General features: G+C 37.6%; 3 protein-coding genes across 5 annotated transcripts in view; all 3 read left to right on the top strand.

Annotated features, from left to right (window-relative positions):
• Positions 1-3,917: 3,917 nt before the first annotated feature.
• On the top strand, positions 3,918-7,423 carry LOC100699614 (major histocompatibility complex class I-related gene protein-like). Its single transcript, XM_025902452.1, has 5 exons — positions 3,918-4,206; positions 4,538-4,816; positions 4,899-5,201; positions 6,594-6,701; positions 7,363-7,423. Exons 1-5 carry the CDS (start codon positions 4,083-4,085, stop codon positions 7,383-7,385), a joined length of 837 nt encoding a protein of 278 aa, XP_025758237.1. The 5' UTR covers positions 3,918-4,082; the 3' UTR covers positions 7,386-7,423.
• A 3,447-nt stretch (positions 7,424-10,870) lies between these two features.
• LOC100699341 (major histocompatibility complex class I-related gene protein) lies at positions 10,871-15,164 on the top strand. 3 transcript variants are annotated; one of them, XM_019350708.2, is made up of 6 exons: positions 10,871-10,987; positions 11,532-11,792; positions 11,978-12,256; positions 12,377-12,679; positions 13,352-13,453; positions 14,450-15,164. In XM_019350708.2, exons 1-6 carry the CDS (start codon positions 10,939-10,941, stop codon positions 14,497-14,499), a joined length of 1,044 nt encoding a protein of 347 aa, XP_019206253.1. In that variant the 5' UTR covers positions 10,871-10,938; the 3' UTR covers positions 14,500-15,164. The 3 variants fall into 3 exon arrangements, with proteins under 3 accessions (XP_019206253.1, XP_013121415.1, XP_025758232.1); XM_013265961.3 differs by having other exon boundaries at positions 13,349-13,453; XM_025902447.1 differs by lacking the exon at positions 11,978-12,256 and having other exon boundaries at positions 10,873-10,987; positions 13,349-13,453.
• Positions 15,165-17,541: 2,377 nt separating this feature from the next.
• The window catches only part of LOC100699073 (major histocompatibility complex class I-related gene protein), a 32,976-nt gene continuing 32,374 nt past the window's right edge, over positions 17,542-18,143 (top strand). Inside the window, exon 1 of the mRNA XM_025902451.1 lies at positions 17,542-17,675. Coding sequence (XP_025758236.1) covers positions 17,603-17,675 — 73 coding nt within the window. The 5' untranslated portion in view covers positions 17,542-17,602. The remainder of the gene's footprint in view (positions 17,676-18,143) is intronic.

The raw sequence follows: 18,143 nt of genomic DNA, 5'->3' as shown, positions 1-18,143 counted from the left end.
CACAGTGACTGGAATGTGTGTGTGTGCATGTATCTTGGTCTGACAGCAGGTCAAGGGGCTTTTATTGTCATTTCAACTATGTACAGTGGTACAGTACAGAGTGAAATGAGACAACGTTCCTCTGAGACGCTGGTGCTACACATGACATGTAATTCACAAACACAGGACTACGTAAAAGTGCAATGTGCAAAAAAAAAAAAATGCAAGAAAATAAACAAGACAAGACACTGCAACACTAGACAGAACAGGATGATACAGACACAACACAGTGCAGTGGAATACTCAGCATGTGCAAAATGCTGAGTATTGTGCAAAAGTAACTTGGCGTCTGAAGGGGTTTCTGCATGTGTGTGTGTTTGTGTGCATGTGTGTGTGTGTGTATGAGTGTGATATACTGCAGACAAGTATTTGGTAGTAATGTGTAAGACGGTGTGCATGTGTGTGTGTGTCAGTCTAATCACTGAGTGCATGGGAGTCTGTTGGCATATATATATATATATGACATCTGTTGAAGTTCTATGTACGGACAGCATCATCACACTGAAAGAACATTATTTGAAATTAATTTTTATTAATGTTAACATGCTAAATATGACATTAACTCACACCACAAATAACTAAATTGTCTAGCCAGCCTTCCAGAAAGAAATGTTTAGAGGTCCTCCAGGTAATATTCCCAGAAGGTTCTCTTAAGGTCAGTACGTTCTAGGAACCTTCTAAAAAAGTAACCTTTAGGGAATGTACCCTGAAGTTTGAAGGTTACTGGTTGTGGGCAAATCATACTAACCTGGTTACTTAATAAATAACTTTTGCTTAAATAAGTTAAAATCAGGATAAACACTTGCCTTCGCCAGCCTGTTTGAGTTGAATCATAAATTACTCTCTAATGGCACAATATTTAATTGTTTAAACGATTGAAACACTTTAAGCTATTTACGCTTATATACATAAAAATCCTCTCTCATTGGTGGCTTGGTGAAGACTCACTTTGCTGTCCTTAATTCCAGCATCATAAACCCAGGGAGCGTTACCACAGTCTCCACCAACAATACAGTAACTAAGCAGTTTGAGATGTTGCTTAGAAAGCATTTTTCTTGTTAGTCTTTTTGTTGAGAATGTTTATGTCTAATTAGTTAGCATAAACAATTCTTAAATATAAATTTTCTTGAAACTTGAAAGCCTAACAAGTGCATTCCAGTTAGATTGAAGTACACCAAACAATGTTAGCGTATTGTCTGGACATGGATGTTACTTAAAACCCTCTACAGCATAGCATTGCCCTGAGGCAACAAACCACATTTTCATGCCTTACACTGGAACTTAAAAAAATAAATAAATAAACCACTTATTTTTTTTCAAATAATGCTACCAGACACACCTCTTTCCTATAAAATAATGAGTTGAAGGTGGTGTGACTTTTATTTTCTGGGGGAGGACCCCTTTCTGCAAGCTGCACTACATGACAGACCATCTCCATTAGGAGGCAAGATAAAGATCACTATTTTACATGTTTATAGTGAAATAAATGTATATTAAAAATACTTGTATGCACATTAATATGTTAAGAAGCATATTTGATTGTTTGTTCTACTTTTTAAAATTTATTTATACAGTAAAACTGTTAATTTTACAATCTACTCATAACTACAAGACATGGATGTAAATACCTTTTATGGAAGGAAACCAAGGGAATGTGCACTTCCTGTCCTCAGAAAGTGAGGACAGTGAGCTTTCAGGAAGTGACAGTGAAGTAGAGGAGTGGATCCCTGAATGAGGTTTGCGGGACACTTAGGAGCTCAGGGGTCCATTGGTAAAGTAACTGTGTCTGTGTGTATGTTAGTGCCCACATAGCAAGCAGGTCTGGCCAGGATCTGATATCAAGCTGGCACTGCTGGCTGACTTCTGGCATGATAAGACATATGTCATCCAGACATGGGACAGGCCTGGCATAGATGACACTGTCTATGCAATTGCATGCCATATCTGGCTTGATTGTGGCTTGGTTTATGTGGCCCAGGCCTACAGAAAACAGGTCTGGCCCAGATATTGCATCAAGCTGGCACTTCTGACTGACTGATGTTTTGGCAGTGTATGTCAACCAGATGTGTGCCAGGTCTGGCAATGACGCCACTGTTTATGCAATGGCATGTCATATCTCAGGTGGTAGAGCAGGTTACAAACTGATCGGAAGGTTAGTGGTTTGATCCCTGGCTCCTCCAGTCTGCATGTCAAGAGTGTGAATGTGTATGAATGTAGTTAGGAGGCACTCAGTTAAGCGAAAGTGGGTGAATGTGGCATGTTGTTTAAAGCACTTTGAGTAATCTGGGAGAGTAGAAAAGCGCTATATAAAAATCAGTCCATACAGTGTGTCTGAAACTGGCCTTGTGCTGGCCCATGTGTGGGCCACCTCTGGCAAACCAGGTCTGGGCCACCAAAGGCCATCATTCTTTGCGGTATGTGGACCATGTGTAAGCACATTGTGTGGGCCTGATCCAGGCCATACCAATTTTGCTGTGTGGGTGTGTGTGGTCGTGTATTACTTATTGTTGTAGGGACACGAATTTGTTTACACACTCACATTGTGAGGTCTCGCCTACTTTATGGGGACAAATTGCAAGGTAAATCATTCAATTTTAGGGTGAAGGCTTGAGTCAGGGTTAGGGTAAGGTTCAGGCAGGGACTTGTGATGGGTAGAGTCAGGATAAGTCTCCAGAAAATGAATGTAAGTTAATGTAATGTCCCCAAAAGTGATGGAAACACAGTGTTTGTGTGTGTGTGAGTGGGTGTCTGTGTGTGTGTGTGTGTGTGTGTGTGTGTGTGTGTGTGTGTGTGTGTGTGTGCGTGTGTGTGCATGGGGTTAGAGTCCAGTGTTGGATATTTTGGTGTTTTATTGTTCTGTGAAATGTTTACATTGTTTATTTGTTGTGTATTTATTTGTTCATCCTTGTTGTACTAATACAGCTTATTATAGAATAACTTGGCATTTTACTACTGTCATGGTCCTGAGTCTGAGGACTCTGTGTTTTGTGTTTCTTTATATTATTCTATGTTCTTGTTTATTCTGTTTTGTCTTTTGTTTAGGTGTGCTATGTGTTAGTGTTTTTGTTTCATGCCTGCCTGTGTTCCCTCTGTATGTCCTTGGTGTCACTGTTTCTGTTCATGAGTCTGCCTGTCAAGTTCAGTGTCCTGTCTGGTTCTCTGTCTGTTTGTTTCCTGTTTTATTCTGAAAGTTCATCTCTCATGTCAGTGTTTTCAGTTTTACCTCTCCCCTGTCTCGTTAGCCTAATTTCTCCCAGCTGTGTCTCCCTCCTGTTGCCCATTCCCTGATTACTCCCCTGTGTATTTAAGCCCTGTGTTTTCCTGTGTTGTCTGTTTAATTCCATGTCAGTCTGCATTATTCTATGTTACCTGGTATTCATTCTGTGTCTCTCTGCCATCTCTCTTTGTGCATTTTGCTCCTCCTCCCGTGAGTGTTTCGGTTTAAGTTTTGTTCTTTAGTTTTCCCAGTTTAGGTTTGTTTACTCCCCGCTCTGCTCTTCCTGTTTTTGTCACCTTATCTGTAAATAAACACTCACTCGCACCCCAGCCAGTACCTGCGTTTTGGATCCTTTTTTCAATACTCCACACGACTGCTTCCCAGCCGTGACAACTATTCTTGTCGCACAGTGTTGCCTTGAAGCAACAAACCAATATCTGTTTTTTTTTTTTTTTTTGGGGGGGGGGTGTCAAATTTTATGATTCATATATTATTAGGGATCCTAAAGCTCCCCCAAAATAGGGAAAAAAATTGTTTCCCCAAAATTAAAAAGTCATGCAGTAGAGGGTTAAAGGGTTAATGACAAAACAAATAAATCCTTGAATATAATGCGGACAGTCTTGTAAAAAATTAAACAATATAATAGCAATGTCATCTAATTCAAAGTCTCATCATTGTTACAGTGAAACACTCCTTGAAGTTTTTCTTCACTCAAACATCTGGAGTCCAGAGCATCCCGGAGTTTGTGGTGGTTGGACTTGTTGATGAAGTCCAGGGAGGTTACTATGAAAGCAACACAGGAAGACCAGAACCCAAAACAGAATGGATGAAAAAACTCATGAAGGATGATCCTCAGCACCTGGAGTGGTACACTACACAATCTTTGGATCTCAAACACTTATTCAAACATTACATTGAGGATTTGAGGAAACGTTTCAACCAAACTAGAGGTATGGATATGTTTTATCTGTTGCTGCAGAATTTTTTTTTATGGTGGTTTGGTTTAAAATAGAAAACTAGTTTTCTATTTTCTAGTTTTTAAAATTAGGTTAGATATAGTAGATATAAAATGTAAAGAATGATCATATGATGTGCTACTTTATGGACAAGTGGAGAGAAAAGAAGAAAATAAAAGAAGAACAGTGAAAAAAGCAGGGAAAAAATGTGAACCTGCCACAGTGAGTGTTTTTTTTTGTGCCAGTAACTGTATGACCCTCTATTTTTTTGTCTGTAATGCTGACATCTCACGGCTTTCTTGTAGTTATTGTGTACTTTTTTCAGGTATTCATATTTTGCAAAAGTTGGATGGCTGTGAATGGGATGATGAGACTGGAGAGGTTAATGGGTTCAATCAATATGGTTATGATGGAGACGACTTTCTAACATTCGACCCGCAGCGACTTATATGGATTGCCCTAAAACCACAGGCTGTCATCACCAAACTGAGATGGGATGGTGAAAAAGAACGACTACAATACAACAAAAACTTTTATGTCCATGAATGCCCTGAGTTTTTGAAGAAGTATGTGCAGTATGGGAAGGATTTTTTGCAGACACCAGGTAGAATTACAGAATCTGATGTAGAAAAAAAATTTAATTTATATGACAATTCAAAGAGAAGGCAACACTTTTCTTTTTCCAGGTTTTCCTTCAGTGTCTCTCCTTCAGAAGACTCCCTCCTCTCCAGTCAGCTGCCACGCTACAGGTTTCTATCCTGACAGAGCTGAGATGTTCTGGAGGAAAGATGGAGAGGAGCTTCATGAAGGTGTGGATCCTGGAGAGATCCTCCCCAACAATGATGATACCTTCCAGTTGAGTGTTGATCTGAATGTTTCATCAGTCACACCTGAAGACTGGCAGAGGTACGACTGTGTGTTTCAGCTCTCTGGTGTGAACGAGTACATGATGACCAAACTGGACAAAGCAGCGATCAGGACCAACAGGGGTAAGATTGGATCCTGCAACAGTTATGAGTAATTTTTACAGAGTAGTTATTTATTTTTTTTAAAAAGTGATTTCTCTCTCACAGCAATCCTCTGCATGTCCTTCTTCATACACTAGTGAATCTTCTCTGTCTTCTTCCTCTTTTCTCCTCTTTTCTTCCTGGCTGGCAGTTCCATCTTCAACATCTCTTGTTCTAATCTAATGTTCTCTGCTGGAGGTTTCTTAAAGCTATGTTTAAAGCTGTTTTTCACATACAGGATCTTGTATATGATCGAGGGATTGTTGCGATTCCTTTCATACGGTGTAACTGTTTTACAATAAAGTATTAAGGTACTTGAGACGATGGTGGATAAGTTGACCTTCGCCATATTTACATTCACTAATCAATCAAACTGTCACAGCCAGCAGGAGCTCACCTTGTGTTGAGAGAATAGTGTCCCAAGTGCAGACATGGAAGGAGACGGAACTGTGTTTTAAACAACCCCTAACCCTTTATTACAGCTGTTTATATGAACAAAAAAAACCCAAAAACAAAACAATGAGAACAGTTGGTAAACTAAAACCTAAACTGGAAAAAATAGGAACACCTATAACAGCTATGAGCATGATTTTGAAGAGGAGCATGACAGAAACTATTAGACCAAGAAACATGAACTAAAAACATGAACACGCCCTGAACAAAATCATAAAAATCCTGGAAGCCTGATGAGACGTGGTGGTAGATAACACAGACAACCTGATAAAGAATGAATAAAACACACAGACTAAATACACACAGTAGGAAGTGGAAACATGTGAGGAAACAGCTGACACGAATGAACATAATGACACCACAGGGGAAGAGTAAAACTAAGCACATTAAACATGGAAACACCAGACTTTCAAAATAAAACAACACTGAAACACTAATGACTCAGAAATTATAGAAGAAACAAAAGTAGAATGAAACTCAACTAAACTCTAATAATGGCTACACAAGAACTAAGGATATATTCAATATGATGTGAGAAATCCAAAAATCCAAAATGAACTCAAAATGCTAGGTCACAGACCCAGCCCCTGACATATAAATTCTCTCAGAAACTCATAAAGAAATAATTACTAATAAATCCGTAAGATGACTTAAAATTGAACACTAATGGTAGATAACTGAAGTAAGCTAAGAGTAATAAAATACTATATGGAGTATTTTTATCTTCAGTGATCTCAAGACGAATATCTAACACTGGAGTATTAACTGAGTATTAGTGGTTTTGTGTTGCATCTTATTTCAATCAAATATGTCAGATTCATCAACTATCAGGTCCTTACTGAGTCATTCCTCACTTGTTCTTTAGTACTCTCATTCATCTGTCCTCTGTATAATAAAGTGTTTCCATGTTTTGTTCAACAGAGAAGCCCGCTGACATCAGAGCTACAGTGGTTGTTCTAGCTATCGTCCTCATTGCAACTGCTGCAGTTGGGGCAGCTGTGGTGTTTGTCACTTACAAAAGAAAGAAAGGTGAGAGATCTGTTGGAGAAATGTTGATTTTAATGTTTGATTGAATCAATACTGACACATTTAACATGAATTCCAAACACCCACAGTGTGAAATAAGAGCCACAGAGAGATTATTATATGACAGTAAACTGATGATGTGAGAAGCATCTGTGTAATAGATGTAATAGAAGTGCAGCGCTGCCAATCTTTGTAGCTGTTTTCATAACACAAACTTTTGAACTCTCTAGCTGTGAACTACATTTTGGGAAAAGATTTTGCTCATGTGGAACAACGTAGAACATATTAATGCGAGCATTCATCACTACTCCCTAAAAAACTTTAAAAAAAACATAGTTTTTATGGTGTCATATGACCTTAGTCATGTGTCTGGTAATGATTTTGGGGTTTGTAAGTTTAAAAAAAAATCAACAACTCGTGATTGTTGCAGTAGCATTTCTTTTACAAACTGCCGGTACTTTCCCTCATTTTCCACCAAAATCTCTGTACCATGTGATTCTGTTTTAGTTATAGCTTCTTAAAAATGTGACTTCCCTATTTATCTTCTAGCTTGCCTGACACTTTGTTTCATGTTTATCTAGAGAGTTGGAGTGTGTTTACTAACAGAAATCAACATTCACTATACATTATAGAAAATATCAGCTTCATCTTTTTGTTCTTACAGCTCCTGCCAATGTCTCTGAATAGTCTGAGACACTAAATCCACAAACCCCCCTGTGTGGCTGATTACCTATGAAAAGATGTCTCAAGAGTGATACAAACATCTGTGTGGACTTCCATAAGTTAATTCTACTTCCAGTGATTTTGGCTAAATTTGGAAAAAATAAATCATCAACCCAAAAGATTATATTACTTTGTCCCAGATTTACAATAAAACTATTTTAAGTTAAAAAAAAAATATTATTATCCTGTCCTGTATGGCAGCTTTTGTTTTCAGGATTATGATCTGAATGCATTATTGTGCCAAACACATGTTGCTTTTCCAAGATCAGCTCTACAAATTCTCTATGAGCTCCTCTTGTTGATGTGTTTCTTTTATCTGTTTATTTATTTCTATTTGTATTATTTCAGTTCTTACATTATATATAGTAAAGTATGATGTATGTAAATCTAGAACATTGTTTTTTTTTTCCTTTAACACTCAGTATTATGTTTTATGTATTCTCCAACACTTTACATCATTTCTTTGTGCTACAAAAAGTTGCTATGCTATTAGGACTTTTGTATTAATAAAGTTTCTTTTTCTTTCTTTCTTTCTTTCTTTTAAAGAAAAGTTCACTCTGAGCTGCTCTGTGTTTGTGTTTCCTTGAAAGAGAGAGAGACTCACAGTGTCATGATTCGTGTGAGTGTCTAGAAATTTCCATCAGGTTCCTGAGCTTCTCTGGTATCCGCCTCTTGGCAGGGCTGCCCCCTCCCCAGCTCCACGCACCTGGATCTGATTCAAAGCTATCGGGCTGATAGATTTAAGCTCCACGTTGACTCTCCTTCACCATCACTTTGTCAACTACTCCAACTTATTAACTAGCTTCCATGATCCATGTTACTGTTTCCTAGTGTGTTACTTACCTTGTTTTCCTGTGCCAGCTCTACTGGACTCTCAACAATTGCTGTTGGCTACAGCTGTTCTTGGATTATTACCTCACTCTGAAATTCTCTTTGAGCCTCACCTGCCTGCCCTCCAACTAGTGATGGCCAAATGAAACGTCCTGAAACACTGAGGCTTGTTTTAAAAAACGGTTGTGCCATGGCGTGGTCTTTCTTTGCCTATGACGTCTAGATGGTGGTACACACAATAGATGAAAAATACATGTAATACACATATAAAATGTACACACATTATGGAGTATGCTTCTGCTGTGACGTCCTGTCTCCATGTAATTAATCACTAGACAGCTGGACAGGTATGTATGTAAGTAAATTTATTTATATGGCACCTTTCACAGACGTGTCACAAAGTGCTTTACAAAGTACTCACATAAATTGTGTGTAATCATAGATGCTCATATATACTAGGCACACTTACACTGAAGTGTTTTATATAATGGAGTCACTGTGTTAAGCATTTGACCTGCATGTTCAAATCACATGACCCATATATTTAGGTCAAACGCTGCTGATTTGCTGAGGAAAAATAGCCTAAAAATAGGGAATGTTTCGAAGTGATGTGGCAAGAGAGAGAGAGAGTTTTGACATTTAGCGTGTTTGGAGTGTGTGGTTAGTGTGTTGTATAGTGTAGTCGATAGGTTTTCTTTAATATATCAGAACACTACTGCTACTGCTGAATGTCACAGCTGTCACACCGTTCAGGCCTGCAGGTATCAGGCTTGTAATGTCCCCCCTTATCTTATAGTGGACTGAAATTATCTCTTGGAGTGACACAAATAATTTGTGTGGCATCTTATTTTATGTGGAACACCTGATTGGTCTGTAAATGGTTGAAATGTTTATATTAAATCATCCCACCTTGGCTGCATTTTAGATAAATAGCTGCATATAATTTTGTTATTTGGAAAAGTCAGTTACTTTTTTGAAGAAGTAACTAGTAACCTTTTTTAGTTAATACTTCAAAGTAACTTGCACAAAAAATTGGTCATTATATACTGTATTTTACAAACAAAAAGTGACAGCACTCTCTCCCAGACCATAGTCAGGAGTTCAGTGCACAGCAGGAGCTTCACACAGGAGGCATAAACAAACAGGCACACACACAAACATGCATTCCTGCCTTCATGCACACATATACAAATACTCAGCACACACCCAACATGGAGACAAACAGAAATGAACACTGTACACCCTTTCACAGTCCCCAAACATACTCTATACACCCAGGTCCAGGTGCCCTCACCCTCAAAGGAGCAATCCACCCCCATACCCAAGAGATGTTGCCTTTTGCTCTGGGATGAAGACAAGCAGGCCGCCTCTAGTCCTGCATCAGCAGGGAGGCCCAGCATTCCAGACCCCGACCAGATGGCCAACTCCTCCTTTTGGCCCCCAACCCCCAATTGTGAACAGAAAACAGGTGTGTGAAGACCTCCCTCCGCCCGCTCATATGTGGTGTTGCTGTGTGCTGTTCTAAAGTGCATTTAAAACTTGGAAGGGACATGGTGCAGGCAGATCCACGTCCTTAAAATGAAAAAAAGAAATACTTCCAAGAATTCCTTCAACAGCTCATCTGGGTTCAAATTTAAGTCGACACAGGCAGCTTTTAGACTGCATTCCTGTCGAACATCAACACTGGTATTCTGGTGGAGATAAGAACTCAATATCAGTTTCCACTTTTGGTTCTATTCAAACTCTTTAAACAATAAAGTAAAAAAAATTAACAGATGAATGATGAAGCAATGTTTGATATCCCACATAAGTGACGTGCAGTGAGGTTCATCATTGGTAAAGCACAAGCACCAACTCCTCTGGGTCAGATCTAAAAATATATGAAATCAAAAATAGAAGCTTTTCAATTTTGCTTTAATTAATTCTAGACTGTTTGACAATATAATTTATAATTCTAACTGTAAAAACATTAACAATTAAAAGAAGATTAGAACTGGGCAACATGGACTTAAAACCCTATCACAATATTTTCTGGTATTTATTGTGATAACAATGAAAGTTAAGATAAAACATAACATTTCAAAATAGTATTTTTGCCTATAAATCTATCAATACATTTAACGCAGAGCCTCACAAATAAAAATATTGAAAATTAAACTTAGCTTCCAGGACACAGGGAGCATGTGAAGCTAACTGGTTCATCTGATCTACTTGAAGAATCAATATGACATTGACTCAAATGTGTTTCCATGTTTTAAATGAACAAGGGCATTGTGCATGGATATGAGTGCCTTTGACCTTAATGGCCATGCTTTCATCTGTAATGTTTTAGTAATTGGTAATTTGTCAACACACTATCAGCACACTGTTTGCACTTCCACAATTAATTCTAGAAAAAAATGGGAGAGTCATTAACAATAACTGAAATTAAAAAAAAGTAGTGCTGTCAGCATTAACTGGTTAACACAGTGTTAACGTCGCTAAATGCGTTAAGACATAGAAATTAAATTATTTCTGTAGGAGACTGTAGGAGGCATGCAGTCTGTTTAATGTTTAATTTTTTTTTACTCAGATAACTTTGGCCCAGCCTAACAGAGCATGGACTTTGGATAAGTCACGTTACCACTCCCAGTTGTTTTTTGTCTGTTGTGTTTCCTGTGTTAGTGAATGTGAAAATGGAAAAAAGATGAATAGTGTGCTCATATTACTCCTCTGCTGCCACGTTGCATCTCCAGGTAAGATCATATTTCAAAAAATATTTCTCCTCGTTTATAGGAAATTTAATTGCATGAAACTTGGTCTTTTTATCTTACACTGTCTTCTGCACCACTGACTGGAGTTTTATTATGACAGAAGCTGTATGTTAGTGCAATGGCAATAAAGGCATTCTGTTCTATTCTGGTGGTGAAAGGAAGATGTGTGCACCACTGAAATGTCACAGTCAGTCTCTGTAGGAGACATATTAATACTGTCAGTGAATGTACTTTTGCTTTAGATTTGGATTTTAGAATGTGGAATGATTTTCTGTATGTGCAGGTAATGTATGTTTGGAGCAGCAGGAATAAAGAGTTACAGAAGAGTTATTAGCAAAAATTAAATTCTACACAACACTAAGATTATTTCATCATTCAGTAGGTTCTCGGTGTCTTTTCACCCTTATACCTTTAAAGACAATGCTAAATCTGAAACAGATTCTAGTTCATATTTAGCCTTCTTAAATGATACAAAAAAGCATATAAAAGGGATCCCTCCTAATTCAAAGTCTTCCTAATTTTACAGTAAAACACTCCTTGAAATATTTCTTCACTGAAAGCCCAGGAGCTCAGAGCATCCCAGAGTTTGTAGCTGTTGCAATTGTTGATGACGTTCAGATAGGTGACTCCAACAGTGTAAGAGAAGCAACACCAAAGAAAGACTGGATTAAATTCTTTGAGGATCATCCGCAGCACCTGGAGTGGTATAGTTTACAATCTCATGACAGTCATCACTTCTTTAAGGCTACCATTGAGACTTTGAGGCAACGTTTGAACCAAACTGAAGGTACGGATTTGTTGAACTTTTTATTGCTGGAATGGTCTGCTTTAAATCATTTTTTAATTTTAATTTAAAAAAACTTTATTTTTGCATTTGAATTGTTTATTTGTGGCAGAGGTGCATTTTCAGGTATAAGCTGTGCTGACATCTTATTGGTTTATCACAGTTACAGTTACTGTCTGTCTTTTCAGGTGTTCATATTTTGCAAAGGATGAAGGGCTGTGAATGGGATGATGAGACTGGAGAGATTAATGGATATGATCAGTATGGTTATGATAGAGAAGATTTTCTAGTGTATGACCTAAAGACACTGACATGGATCGCTCCTAAACCACACGCTGTCCTCACCAAAATGAGATTTGATGCTCATGAACATCAATTTGAATCAAATAAAAACTTTTTAGTTTATCAGTGCCCTGACTTTTTAAAGGAGTATTTGCGATATGGGAAGAGGTTTCTGCAGACAGCAGGTAGAATTACATAATCTGATGACATGTAATAGAATATAAATTTCATGTGGGTTTCTTGCTTTAAAGTTAGAGTAAAATAAAATAAAATTAAGAATGTAACAACTGCCAATCTCTTTCCAGTCCTTCCTTCAGTGTCTCTCCTCCAGAAGACTCCCTCCTCTCCAGTCAGCTGCCACGCTACAGGTCTCTATCCTGACAGAGCTGAGATGTTCTGGAGGAAAGATGGAGAAGAGCTCCATGAAGGTGTAGATCCTGGAGAGATCCTCCTCAACAATGATGGGACCTTCCAGATGAGTGTTGATCTGAATGTTTCATCAGTCATGCCTGAAGACTGGCAGAGGTACGACTGTGTGTTTCAGCTCTCTGGTGTGAACGAGCACATTATCACCAAACTGGAAAAAACACTGATCAAGACCAACTGGGGTAAGACTGGAGAGTTTATAAAACTGCAGCTTGATATTATGCAGTTATTAACTAAACATGTCTTTTCTTCATCTCATGCTTGCTGGTACTGCTGATAGATAAACATGAGTTTATATAAGTGTAGTTTAAGTTTGGGTTAAAACATGATTTAGCCCAACTTGACCGACACGGAACACACAGTGAAGAATGAGGAATGACACGATGATGAGCAAGGGAAGATGCAGGCACTAAATACAGGAGATGAACAGGACCAAGAGGAAACAGCTAGGAGACACGGCTGATACTGATTACACAGATGAGACGGAGGAGCGCATAAAACTGAATACAGAAAACAGGAAACTCAATACACACACAAAGAGACTCAGATAACTGACTGAACAAGAACAGAGGGAGTACAGAACCAAAATCTAACTAGCAACATAATACATGACCAGAAAAAACAAGAACATAGGATAATATTAACAAACACAAACGGCATCAGACTCAGGACCATGACAACTTCAGCGTGCACAAGAAGAGCAACTAATGTCTGAGTAATCTGTATTGACTAAGTAGTAATGGTTTTGTGTCATTTATTGTTTCACTCATATCAGGTCGTTCCTCACTCATTCCTTGGTATCGGCACAGTTTTCTGTTAAATATTATAAAATGCTGCCATGTGTTGTTCAGCAGAGAAGCCCACTGACACTGTGACCTTCATCAGTGCTGCAGTGATTGTTCTAGCTGTCACCATCATCACAGCTGTGGCATTTGTAACTTACAAAATGAAGAAAGGTGAGAAATCTGAATGTGGGAAATATTGAGTTTAGTTTTTGAATTCATCTCAGACATCTTTCTCCCAGATCAGTTTGGATACTAACACAAGAATTTCAAAAATAAAATAAAAGTAATTGTATAAGGCTCAGAGCCACAGTGAGATGATTGCAGTCCCTGACAAAGATGATGTGAGAAGAAAATAGTCAAGAAAATCAAAAAGGAAATGGACACAAGATATCTGTGCAATTAACAAAAAATAAACAAATGACAACGGATATGTTTTATTTTGGTTTGTTTCAGCTAAATGTTCTACATCATTTTCATGATACATATTCTGATCACTTGAATGCCTCTGATCGCTCACTTTGATAGCTGGGAAGCTGGCAAACAACAATCACTACAAATCATCTCCTTCAAAAGGTGTTAATAGAATGTCAAATATAATGTCAGTATTATCTTTTAATTATATAGGTTTACTTATGGTAGAATGCTGCATGTAATCATTTGTGTTTAGAAGTATGTAGTTGATAGTATCCTGAAAGAATGTCTCATCCTAGGAAGCTTGTGTGGTTCCAGAGTGTTCTGGTTTTCACACCCACATCCTAGGAGCATGGGAGAGGTCGTACCTTCTTTTATTGTTTTATGATAGGATAAACGTATCTATATCTGTTTTACTCTAAGTGCATTTTGTTTAGATGAACTGCTGGACTTCCAGGCCAGCAGGTTTAGGAAGTCATTTTATGGGTTCACATACACACACCTAAACATCCACATTCCAATGTAAAGAACAAACACCCACTGATGTATAAATAAAGAACAGGGCAGTGGCACGGCGCGAGTCTCAGAGCCCGCACTTCTGTGCGAGTTCTGTGGCTGCCCTTGCTTGCAAGTAACTAACTGCAGTGTGTGTTTCTCCTCTCTGAATCTCAACTGAAGAAGTGTTTTAGAATAAATCTCCTGACAAAAGGATAAAATATTTGTAAACTGTGTATTTATTTATTTTTTATCTTCCAGCTCCTGACGATGGCTCTGAGCAGTCTGAGAGACTAAATCCACAAAGCTGACTGTCCTGCAAAGAGTTCTTCACTTCACTGTCTGTAGGACTTTCCTCCAGCTGCTGTTTTTTATTTCATAGTTCAAAGAAATGTGTTAAAAACACCATTAAATAAATAACACACAGGTAATGTTCACTGTGAACAGACTGCTATACTTGCTGTAAATTAGTGCATGGTCATATATTTGTATCTAGCTGCTGTGTGTACGTGTTTCACGCATTTTTGATTTTATTCTGCTTCAGTATGTAATCACTGTATCATTGCAGTGTTTTCACAAGTCTGCTAAACACCAAATGTTTCACCTTCATTGATAGTTAAGCATCTGATAAAGACAGTTTTTTAGACCTGAAGTGTGTGATTTCACTGAGACGTTGGCAGTCTACAAAGCATGTGGTATTTTCCAAATGACACCAAAACATCTGAAGGATGACGGCAACAGACTCTCATTTGGAAATGAAATGTTCTTAGTTTATTATTTTATTCTTCTGTGAAAATAACTAACCCGGGATTTCCTGCATTTGATTTGTGAGGTCACATGACCCTGATCTTTCACCACCTTTGGCTACGTCCTAATTCAAACAAGGAAAACTGTTGTTTTGACCCTACTATAACGTCCTTACTGTGTTCTGTCTCATGTATACAAACTGATTAAATAACTTGATGTTTGAACATTACTGATATCATGTAGAAAATATTTTTGTTTTAGCTCAGAAGGTAAAGTTTTATATGAGGAATCGTATAAATTACAACTGCTATAGGACATAATAATATTTTACTATCAGATGGAAATATCAGCAAGGATCGGATAATAAACTGCTTGAAGCTGCAAGTAAAAACAGCTTGACACTGTTCAGATTAGCAAAAAAGAGAAAACATGCAAAATATATCACTGATATAAGAGTTTGTTTCTACAGTTTCTGGGCTTCTGCCACAGCAGTTCTTGGTTCCAACCAAACATAAAGAATACCCTTAAGCTGCAGACCCTGAATTGGGACACAGCCCCTGAATTGGGACACAGCCATACATACATGTTTTGGTTTGTGCAACTGGTCCTTCCGGTTATTGTCTCCCCAGAAACATTTCCGTTGTGTTGGGTGTTCTTTTGCAGCATTTTTCTTTTTGCAGCATTTTTCTTTTTGCAGCATTTTTCTTTTTGCAAGTGTTTTTCTTTTTGCAGCATTTTTCTTTTTGCAGCATTTTTCTTTTTGCAAGTGTTTTCTGAAGTTGCAGTCCGTTTGGCCTCTCAGGGCCACCGTACTTTTGGATTTAGTCCTTGCATTGCAGGTATGGCGTTTGTTTATTTCAAACGTAAGAAAGTTGTGATGGGGGAAATTCAAATGGGGAAACACTATATTTAGTTTATTTTTTTTTAATTTGTGTTTTAATCCATACTGGGAAATTTAACATAGGTCCAAAGACCCACACTCTGAAATAAATCTAAGTCTCAGAGCTACAGTGAAGTGACTGTATTACAGTAGACTGAAGATTTTAAAGGAAATGATCATGTCTTCCACCTCCTAATATCTGCATGAGTAAAGAGCTGCAGGCTTCCATAGCTGTTAAAAAACAGGAACTTATCAATTCCTTACCTGTGACATACATTTTGGGAAAAGAGGGGAAATGGTTATGTGGATCAGTGTAGAGCAAATGCCGGCATTTAACATGCAAGTCACACGCATATTTTTTTGAGTGCCGTTGTTTATACTCCTTAAAAACATCACAGAAAACTAAAGCTTGTTTTTATGGTGTCATGTGACCTATAACTTGTAGAGCTGTCTGGTAACAAGACAAGAGTATAACAACGATTGTCCCTGGGTTTCTGTTAAGAGTTTTCACTTCTCTGTTTTCTTGTGGTATGTACTGTCCTTTGACTGTCCACAGTCTGTATCCTCAATGAAAAAAGAGAAAGAAAAAAGAAAATCATCAGATTCTTCCAGTAGTTGGTGACAATTTACTTGTCAATGTTGTGTTATTGTTGCATTTCCCAAATCCTTAAAATTAATCCCTGATAGTTCACATTAAATTCTCAGTCCGTTCTTCTTCTGGGTCACTCAGAGTACATATGTGCAAACCTTCATCTAATAATTGATGTCATATTTTAATCAGACTCAATAAGATCAATGATTGCAAGGTATAAAATAAATAAATAATAAAATAATTAAAAAATAATGATGTGTTGCTTAAGTGAATTTCTCAATGAGCTGTATGATTTGATGTAGCTGCAAATATTTTCTGGCACAACTTCACCTGCTTCCAAGGTGCATGGAGAGGATGAAAGGATTCACAAAGCAGGAACTCCAGCAATGCTTGAAGGGAAATGAACAACTTTAATACAACTTATGTCTGAAAATAACCCCCATGCATGTGTTATTTTCAGACATGTTCCCCCCCTCCTCATCAGTCTGGTATTTGCTTGCGCGTGACTTAGCCAATTAACCAATACCTACCTATTATATGTCAGCTGACCTATCTATGAAGTTTTGATTGGTTAATTTGAATTTTGTTCTGTTTCCTGTCTTGTATTTAAGCAATTTTTTTTTACAATGTTTTACTATGACCCTGATGAAGGCCACAAGCCGAAAGGCTATGGTCAATTATTAAAGTAGTTAATCTCCCTTCAAGTGTTGCTGGAGTTCCTGCTTTGTGATTTGATGTAGCTGTAATTGCATTTAAAACTGGCTGATATTCTTCATGAAATACAAAAATGTGTCACTTTAAGCATTTAATATATTTTATGTTCTTCTGTTTTGAATACAATAAAATGATAAAATCATTGATAAATAATAGACCTTTATCAGGTTTAAGACAGCATTTTTTTAAGTCTTGCATCTACTGGGCTATTATTATTTTAGATAAGTCAAAATCAAGTAAAGTACATGCAAAGTATTAAAGTTGATTAAAAAACTTACTTTCGATACTTTAACATAAAGTTTTCATTTTTAATAAAGCACAAGTGTTTTGTAAGCGGAGTTGTGGGCGGCTCTTGACCGCAGTCTCCAGGATAGGATGTGATGTTTCACATGCACTTTGATATCATAAATCAACGCTACCTCTGTCACGTAAATGAAACCCTGGGCTAAATTAGAACAATAGCCCACTGCTTTGGTCCTATATGTATAATCCAAATAAAGTTACGATGGGAAGGTTATTATTGTTGCTTTTCTTCTGCCACTTTTCATCATCAGGTAAGATTACGTCCTACATTCTTCATATTTTCTCAAGGGTTTGACAGTCGCCAATAGTTTTCATTGTAATGCCCGGTTGGTCCTCGGTAGCAACTCTGGCAGTCGCTACACTGGGAACTTTGGTTGTGCAAACATGTTTAAGATCACTATTTCACATTCATATGTTGATTAAAAAAAATGCTGTCATATCCTCTGAATATTATACAAGACGTTTTCAGCAGGAAACTGGGACCGCCAGACTTTAAATACATGGTTTTTACTTTCTTTGTAATTAATAATATATCAATTTAAAAAAATTTGGGTCCCATTTTTCCCTAGGGTAACACGAGGGTTAAAGACTAAACACTAAGCTGTTTACACTTATACATAAAAATCCTGTCTTATTGGTTGCATGGTGAACAATTAGAAGAACTGCTTTGTTGCCCTTACTCCCACCATTATAAACCCAGGGAGAGTTACTTTAGGCTC

Source organism: Oreochromis niloticus, linkage group LG22 (assembly GCF_001858045.2).
Source record: "Oreochromis niloticus isolate F11D_XX linkage group LG22, O_niloticus_UMD_NMBU, whole genome shotgun sequence".
Classification (NCBI taxonomy): Eukaryota; Metazoa; Chordata; class Actinopteri; order Cichliformes; family Cichlidae; genus Oreochromis; species Oreochromis niloticus.
The sequence above is the reverse complement of the archived record's forward strand: the minus strand, read 5'-3'. Positions and strand labels throughout refer to the sequence as shown.